The sequence below is a fragment of the Gnatocerus cornutus genome, chromosome 3, assembly GCF_029298725.1.
Source record: "Gnatocerus cornutus isolate USDA-ARS CGAHR chromosome 3, icGnaCorn1.1, whole genome shotgun sequence".
Classification (NCBI taxonomy): domain Eukaryota; kingdom Metazoa; phylum Arthropoda; class Insecta; order Coleoptera; family Tenebrionidae; genus Gnatocerus; species Gnatocerus cornutus.
Genome location: NC_142235.1, coordinates 18591214 through 18599655, shown reverse-complemented (window position 1 = coordinate 18599655; position 8442 = coordinate 18591214). Strand labels below are relative to the sequence as shown.

At 34.8% G+C, this 8442-nt stretch overlaps 2 protein-coding genes across 3 annotated transcripts; both read right to left on the bottom strand.

Moving 5' to 3' along the window:
- Window positions 1-1052: 1052 nt before the first annotated feature.
- On the bottom strand, window positions 1053-2779 carry LOC148177773 (putative cytochrome P450 6a13). Of its 2 annotated transcripts, XM_088032558.1 has the most exons (5): window positions 2735-2779; window positions 1603-2657; window positions 1307-1558; window positions 1129-1256; window positions 1053-1072 (listed from the first exon to the last, which is right to left on the bottom strand). In XM_088032558.1, the coding sequence occupies exons 2-5, from the start codon at window positions 2648-2650 to the stop codon at window positions 1064-1066; spliced, it is 1437 nt and encodes a 478-aa protein (XP_087888684.1). In that variant the 5' UTR covers window positions 2651-2657; window positions 2735-2779; the 3' UTR covers window positions 1053-1063. The 2 variants fall into 2 exon arrangements, with proteins under 2 accessions (XP_087888684.1, XP_087888683.1); XM_088032557.1 differs by lacking the exon at window positions 1053-1072 and having other exon boundaries at window positions 1081-1256.
- A 1739-nt stretch (window positions 2780-4518) lies between these two features.
- LOC148177772 (putative cytochrome P450 6a13) lies at window positions 4519-6446 on the bottom strand. The gene is made up of 3 exons (XM_088032489.1): window positions 5247-6446; window positions 4950-5201; window positions 4519-4759 (listed from the first exon to the last, which is right to left on the bottom strand). The coding sequence occupies exons 1-3, from the start codon at window positions 6307-6309 to the stop codon at window positions 4533-4535; spliced, it is 1542 nt and encodes a 513-aa protein (XP_087888615.1). The 5' UTR covers window positions 6310-6446; the 3' UTR covers window positions 4519-4532.
- Window positions 6447-8442: the final 1996 nt, after the last annotated feature.

Here is an 8442-nt window from a genome sequence, read left to right as displayed (position 1 = left end):
ATTAAAAAAGACTGCCAGTTTAATTTAATAAATTTATAAAATGTTTCACAAATGGTGGATGCGCCGGGTGCTATAAAATCAAAAAATTCAAAATTTGTTATTGTTTGAGTCCGAATTTTTAATATCTAAGGGCGGATTTGTATGTAAAATGGCGCGAGCAAAACAATTCCGTTCTGTCTTAGTTTCGAAGATATCAAGCTTTAAACATTCGGAGCTAAAAATTCACTACTTTCAAATTTAAAGAGATCTAATTCGATTATTTATTGACGTACATGAAAAATTTGCACAGTTTTGGATTTTGCGTAAAATGAGCACCAATAATTAAAATTTGCTCTGCAAATAAGCGCAATAGATTTGGAAAATTAAGACCAATGGTTACTTTTGTTGCGACAGGTGCAATAAAATCCAAAAAATTTTTATTATTTGAGTTAGAATTTTGTATATCTGAAAGCGGATCTTTATGCAAAAAAACGCGAGAGAAGCCGTGGTAAAAACCGCATATTTCTATTTCTTTTAGTTTCGGAGATATCGAGGTTCATACAAAGTGGAACTAAAAATTCAGTATCGCAACTTTAAACGTTTCTAATACGATTATTTCTTGACGTACGTGAAAAGTTTGCACAGTTTTGGATTCCCCATAAAATTCTGCGTAAAATGGGCACCAATAACTTCAGTTTGCTTTCACAAATAAACGTGATATTGACCGAATTAGATTTCTTTCCAGAGAGTCTTTTTGGGATAATTTTTAACCGACTTTTTTAATGCGAAAACGACATTAGATATATTTGAGTTTACATCAATCTAAAGAGCAGTTCGAGATCTATCAACTGGCCAAATCTCAAATTGGTAGGTCAATTTAAAGAGCGGCGATCAAAAAAACGAAAACTCAAAATTTTTCTTTGTTTGAATCAGAGTTTTTTTCTCAACAGAAGAACATTTTGAGAACCACTGAAAATAAACTAGCATATATTCATTAAAAATGCAAGCGGCTATGTTACAAAAAAGCGTCATTTTAATTCAAAAATTTTATAAAATTTTGAACAAATGGTGGAGGCGCCGGGTGCTACAAAAACTAAAAAAATTAAAAAATTAGTCTGTCCTTTTAGCATCAAGCCAAATTCCACCAACAGCGGCTAAAGTCACATTATTAGGCTCCATTTTCAGAGGAGTTGAAGTTCTTTCGTTCACACTAAACTCGTAATTTTTTACCAAACAAGCCAAACCCATTTTCGCCTGCATTAGACCCATCTGCATCCCTGAAAAAAAAACATCAACAAACCAATTTGTACCAACAGAAATGTGGTACCTATACAAGTCCTTGGTCCTCCACCAAAAGGAATGAAGGCAAACTTGTGCCTCCCATTCTTACCCTCATCGCTGAATCTCTCAGGATCAAACTTCTCAGGATTTGGGTAGTACTCTTCATCATGATGAATCCCTAAGATGGGTATTGTCACCACGGTACCTCTTTTGATCACCACGTTTTCGTCCGGAATCTTGTAGTCCTTCACGCACTTCCTGGTGATCAAAGGAAGCGGTGGGTAAATCCTCAAACTCTCTGGAAGAGAATTTAGAGCATGGTACCCCAACCATCGTACTCACCATCCACAACTTGACTTAAGTACTTCATTTCTTGTAAAGAATCGTAATGAACCTTTCCATGGTACTTCTTCAGTACCGATCGAATCTCCTCTCTGAGCCTCCCTTGGATCTCAGGATTCCTCGCCAGTTCGTACAGAGCAAAAGTCATCAAAGTCGCTGAAGTCTCGAATCCAGCCAAGACAAAAATGAAGCACTGAGCTGTTATGTCCTCAATGGTCAAAAACTGGTTCATCTCTAACAGTAACTGAAGAAAATCATTGCGGGACTCTTCAGTTTTCTGCCGGGAGTTGACCACGTCCCTCACCGTGGTCACAAAGAAGTCCTCAACTTCTTCAGGAACGATATGAAGGTTCATCTTTGACGCCAAACAAGGAAAGTTGAAGGCGAGGGTCATCAACAACCGTCGCAGAACTGAGAATTTTATTGTTTGTTTCGCACGTAACTTAAACGTTGTTTCTTCGCCGAAGGAGTTCAAGTGGATGCCGAACGCCCACGACCCAATGATGTCCAAGGCGAAGCAGAAGAAGATTTCTTTAACATCGATGGGACCCTTCAAACGTTCTTCTTCGAGCTTCATCAACAACTCGTGTTGGCGATCTTCAAGATTCTTGAAGATACTCTTGATTTTACTACAAGTGAACGCCGGAGACAACTTCGGCCGCAAGTTCCTCCAGTGGGTACCACCAGTACTGAACAAATTCGCCCCTAAGGGGTCCCTGAGGTTGTGGTACCCCGCTCGATCGGTAAAATAGTGGAAATCCGAAGAGAGGATGTTTTTCAGGTACTCCAAGTCAACGGGGAGGTAATTGGGGGAGGTGAACACGTAAACCCCCCCGTGCTTCCAAGAGTTCTTCTTCATTTTGTTGTAAAAGTGTTGCATTGTCAGCGCCCAGTTCACTTTACCAGTGATGGGTCGGTAGCAGTTACCGAAAGGAACCAGGGGTTTGAGGAATGGTACTTTTGCGCGGCGCCAGTGGAGGAAGCGCCACTTGTAGTACGCGATCAGGATGACAAAGAAGGCTGTGATGAAGTGTAGAAAGTCCGACATGATTCAACTGAAAATACGTTAAATAGAGGGAAATTTTCAAAGTCCGGCAAAATGCGGAGATTGGGGAGGAATCAATTGCCGTACCTCTGGAAATCGGGAATATTTCGACACCGACACTCTGTGGTTGACTGGAAACATTTCGTTTCTATTTTTGTTATCAGTGGTCGTACCCATTTGGTTTGACACGAATGAAGAAAGCGAATATTGATTATCTATTACGTGCACTGTTATTTGATAACGCGCGCGTTAAAAACGACGGAAAGGTAATAATAAATTTCGTGATAACAAGGTAAAAGAAAATGTAATTATAGCGGTGTACCTGTGTTTATTTTACTACAACAAATAAGAACCAGTTTGCGTTTTTTTACATAGGAATGCAGTTTTAATTCGAATTTTAAAAATAAAAAAAAAACATTTTTTGTCCTTTGATCTTAATTTTTTCAAATCTAATTTGATCGTTATTTCGCTTATTCGCAGAGCAAATTCAAATTGTTGGTACTCATTTTATGCAGAATTTTACGCAGAATCCAAAATTGCTTGCATTTTTTACATCCATCAATAAATAACCAAATTAGAAGCCTTTAAAGTTGTGGATAACAAACTTTTAGTTCCGAAATCTTTGTTTTCAAGTTTAATTCGGTCGATATCTTGATTATTTTTTAGGTCTTATTTGGTCTTATTTTACGCAAAATTTCACGCAAATTTTAAATCTGAGTTCAAAATCTACGTGCGGCAACAACCAATCGAGTTATGGCCGTTTAAACTTTTGGATAGTTAATTTTTATTTTTCACATTTTTAATGCTCAATATCTTCAAAATTACAACAGATAAAGAAAAACGGTTTGCGCCATTGTTTTTCTCGAGCTTTATTTACATAAGAATGCCGTTTTAATTCAAATTTGAAAAATAAAAAAAATGTATTTTTTTTGAGCTTTCGTCTTAATTTTTTCAAATCTAATTCGTTCGCTATCTCGCTTATTTGCAGAGAAACTTCAAATTATTAGTACTCATTTTACGCAGAATTTCACGCAGATTCCAAAATCGAGTTCAAAATCTACGTAGGGCAATAAATAACCGAGTTATGGCCGTTTAAACTTTTGTATAGTTAATTTAAATTTTTTAATATTCTAATTTTTTTTAAATATCTTTGAAATTGCAACAGATAAAGAGAAACGGTTTGCGCCATTGTTTACCTCGCGCGCTTTTTACATAAGAAAGCAGTTTTAATTCAAAGTTAAAAAAAACATTTTTAAGTCAAAGATCAATTTTTGGTCTTAATTTTTTCAAATGTAATTCGATCGAGCAAATTTAAATTTTTGGTACTCATTTTTCGCAGAATTTTACGCAGAATTCAAAACTGTTTGCATTTTTTACATCCATCAATAAATAACCGAGTTTGAAGGATTTAAAGTTGCTCGATGTCTTTGAAACTACAACAGATAAAGAGAAACAGTTTGAGCGATTGTTTTTCCCGCGCTTTTTTACATGTTATTCAGTCTTAATTCGAATTTTAAAAGTTAAAAAAAAAACATTTTTTGACCAAAGATCTACCTGTGCTGTCTTAATTCTGTCAAATCTAATTGGATCGATATCTCGATTATTATTTTTTTAAATTATTAGTACTCATTTTACGCAGAATTTAACGCAAAATCTAAAATTGCATAACCGAATTAGAGTTTAAAGTTGTGGACAATAAACTTTTAGTTCTCAAACCTTTGGTTTAATTTTCCAAGTCTAATTCGATCGATATCTCAATTATTTTTGGGGCAAACTAGCCTTATTTAGGCTCATTTTACGCAGAATTTCACACAGAATCCAAAACTACTTGCATTTTTCACATCCATCAATAAATAACCGAATTAGACGCGTTTTTTTCACTTTTTTATTTAACACTTGATATCTGGATATTATTGTCCCGAGCGCTAGCAGCTACCACTTCATTCTCTTGTATCTTTGTGGCCTTCAACCAAATTCCACCCTCTATAGCTAGACTAAGATTATTCGGTTCGATTCTGAGCGGATTTGAAGTTTTGGCATCAACAGCGAAGACGAAATTCTTCAGCAAGCAACATAAACCCATTTTCACCATTGTTAGTGCAAATTGGAGTCCTGAAACGTAATTTTAACAAGATTTATAACCAATGGAGTAAAATCTTAATTTTGCTGACACACAGGTATAAGGTGAGATAAATAAGTGTTTTCTCAACAAATTTGAATTTACTTGCGATAAAAATGTGCTAAATGAACAATTTTAAAAGTAATTGAGTTTATATTCTGGTTTAGTTCTTCGGATTTTTACCTATGCAAGTCCGGGGTCCAACTCCAAACGGCATATAGGCTAACTTAGGTCTTGAATTCTTATTCTCTTCACTGAACCGCTCAGGATCAAATTTCTCAGGATCAGGATAAAACTCCTCGTCGTAATGAACTCCCATAATCGGTATGATAACAATTGTACCTTCTTTGATAACAACATCTTCTCCCGGAATTCTGTAGTCTTTCACGCACTTCCGGTTAATCATGGGAAGAGGAGGATACATCCTCAGAGTCTCTAAAATTTTCCAACAGTCTTAACACCCCAAAACCACAAACTTACCATCAACAACTTGCCCCAAATATTTCATTTCCTTCATAGAGTCATAGTTGATCTTTCCCTCGTGCTTCCCCAAGACGATGGCAATTTCTCTTCTGACTTTCTCTTGCACGTTTGGATTTCTTGCAAGCTCGTACAGTGCCAACGTCATTGCAATAGCCCCCGTTTCAAAACCAGCAATCACAAAGATGAAGCTTTGGGCTATAACGTCCTCAAAGTCGGTGTTCTTCAACTCGAGAAGAAACTGAAGAAAGTCGTTTTGATGCTTCTTTGTGATTTTTTTCAACTCGACAATGTCTTCCACCGTTTTGGTAAAAAAGTCCGTCACTTCTTTCGGGTACGACTTTATGTTGAGTTTCGCCCCAACTGTCGGGAAGTTAGCAGCGAAAGATAACACCAGACGGTCAAGAACTGACTTATGCGTCACTTTCTTCGTGTACTTTTTAAATTCGGTGGTTTCTTCTTCGAGGGAATGAAGATTTAGGCCGAAGGTGTAGTACCCGATGATGTCTAAAGTGAAGGAACCGCAAATCTTCTTCATTTCGAAGGGGCCATTCTTCGATTCTTCCTCCACTTTCTTGAGTAAGTTCTCTTGAAACTGCCCCATGTTGTTGAAGATTGTTCGCATTTTACTCGTCGTGAAGGCCGGGGTGAGTTTCGGGCGCAAATTCCTCCAATGAGTGCCGCCAGTGCCCACCAAATTACCCCCCATGGGGCCCTTCCGGTTAAAATAACCCCCACGATCAGTGAAATGATGAAAATCGTTACCTAAGATGCTCCTCAAGTACTCAAGATCCACCGGAAGATAATTCGGGGAAGTGAAGACGTAAATTCCGGCGTGCTTCCACCCATTTCCTTTGATCTCATGGTACAAATTCTTCATTGTCACTGCCCAATTTTCTTTACCAGTTATGGCACTGTAGCAGTTACCGAATAGTAGCTGAGGGTACAAAAAAGGGATTTTTGCCCGGTGCCAATAAAGAAACGCCCATTTGTAGTAGCACAGGAGAAGAATGAAGATGGTGGCGAGGAGCATCGCCACCTCTGATGCTCCAAAAATGCTCATAATCACGGTCGTCTGAAACGTCAGAAGCGTCTTGATAAACACGAAAACAACAAAAACATAACAAGTTTAGTAGTTACTTTGAATGGGTCAGTCTATGAATAAAACAAAACAAAGGAGGATGGTTTAAAAAAGTGTATTATGTTGATTGTTTATCGGTTTTTATAGGTGGCTATGACTCAAAAATTATTCTTATGTGGGACAAATGTTAATTGTCAAGTAGGCAATAATGATGGGACTTTCGTCGTTTATGCATTTTGAATGACTTCTTTGATTTATATGGGGTAAATAAATTTAAACTTTGAATTTATGTCATTGTAATTACTTAAAATTGCTTAAAATGTTATGCACGCTTGAATTGATAACTGTTTTTAGTACACAAGGTAAATAACAAAGGTATAAAAAATCGTATCTAAAAAATTGTTCAACTATTTTCAATTTTTTTTGTGGCGAAAACGTTCGCAAATCTGCATTCTATATCAATCAAAACAGAAGTTCAAAAACAATAAGTGGGCCAAATTTTATGTTTACAGATCGAAGTTGGAAGCAAAAAACGAAAAATTTACATTTTGGGCCGAAAAAATTGCGTTAACAATATGGAATAACTATTTGCATAATTAATAAAAATTTGTAAAATTTTCCTTTTTTTTTCAATATAGTTGAAATTTGGCTCATCTAACAACTAAGCTTAGCGTATTATTTAATATAATATCCGCAAATTTCAAAATTTTAGTCCAATTATTAACTGATTTAGTAAAGATTTTGTAAAATTTCAACATTTTGTTCATTCCAAATACTAAAAAATTGTAAAATCTGTTTTTCATTTTCTATATTGTTATTATTTGGCACATCTATTAACCAAGTTAAACATACTAACTTTGCTAAATTTCAAAGTTATATTCCAATTTAACTAATTTAGTAAAGTTTTGGTAAAATTAAAAAAAATATATTCTAAATAAAAAACAGTTGTAAAATCTGTCTTTTTTTCAATTTTGTTGTAATTTGGCTAATCAATCTAATATCGAAGTTTGGCGTATTATTTTGCACAAATTTCATAATTATATACTATAATTATTAACAGGTTTATTAAAGTTTTTGGAAAATTTCATTTTTTTTTCATTCTAAATACTAAAAATTTGTAAAATCTGTTTTTCTTTTTTAATATTGTTGTAATTTGGCACATCTGCAACCAAGTTTACCGTATTACTCTCCGCAAATTTCAAAATTATAGTTCAATTATTAACTAATTTATTAAAGCTTTTGTGCAATTTCAAAATTCACTTATTCTAAATAATAAAAATTTCTAAAATCTATTTTGTTTTTTCGATAATTTAGTATTTTGGAAAATCTAACCAACAAGTTTGAAGTAATCATTTCCACAAGTTTAAAAATTATTGTATAATTAAAAACTAATTTTTCCACTTTGCATTGTTTCACTATGCAAGCACTCGTGAAAAAGGCATTTAAAATTTCAATCGCTTTCTAACTCAGTTATTTTTTAGGTAGAATAATAATAAGAACAGTTTTGGATTCAGCGTAAAAATCTTCGTAAAATGACCCCCCCGCATCACGTTTCCGCCTAAAATAAACTAGACATAAAGCTATTTCAAATTTTCGAGAATTTTGAGATGGAAACGACGTCCAATACTTTCGTATGTTATATCAGTCGAAATCTGAAATTAATGAGTTTTTAGGCGACTTAAACTGAAAATGAAATTTTTAGGCCTTAAAAGCGGCCTAAAAGTGAGTCTTTTCTGGCCGCAAACATTTTCGGTCGATCTATGGTGGCGCCATCTATCCATAGTTTTGCATATTACGTCAAGATACCGATATTACCCTCAATTTTATAATTATTTGGGTAAAATCAAATCGACAAACAGCTGTAAAGTGCAACAAAGACGTGTTGAATTATTGAAAATGAACATGTCTAGCAGTGTCCTGCAAACCTAATTCATACAAATTGTGAAGCTACACGTGCTGAAACTGCAAATGTAAATAAGGAAAATATGGACTTTTCTGAAGGATTCATAAATATTTACAATTATTCAGTTGTTATAATTGATTAAATCAATAAATCATAAATAACAATTAATTAACTTGTAAATTTAATGATGTCGCCTAAAAAATCTTGTGTGT

What these genes read in the sequence shown, in the direction of transcription:
- LOC148177773 (XM_088032557.1), bottom strand. Translation starts at nt 2,650, where the DNA reads ATGTCGGACTTTCTACACTTCATCACAGCCTTCTTTGTCATCCTGATC. An exon ending in CTTAAGTCAAGTTGTGGATG is followed by an intron (nt 1,559 to 1,602) that starts GTGAGTACGATG and finishes ATTCTCTTCCAG; the next exon opens with AGAGTTTGAGGATTTACCCA. An exon ending in AGGACCAAGGACTTGTATAG is followed by an intron (nt 1,257 to 1,306) that starts GTACCACATTTC and finishes TTTTTTTTTCAG; the next exon opens with GGATGCAGATGGGTCTAATG.
- LOC148177772 (XM_088032489.1), bottom strand. Translation starts at nt 6,309, where the DNA reads ATGAGCATTTTTGGAGCATCAGAGGTGGCGATGCTCCTCGCCACCATC. An exon ending in TTTGGGGCAAGTTGTTGATG is followed by an intron (nt 5,202 to 5,246) that starts GTAAGTTTGTGG and finishes GGAAAATTTTAG; the next exon opens with AGACTCTGAGGATGTATCCT. An exon ending in TGGACCCCGGACTTGCATAG is followed by an intron (nt 4,760 to 4,949) that starts GTAAAAATCCGA and finishes ATTACGTTTCAG; the next exon opens with GACTCCAATTTGCACTAACA.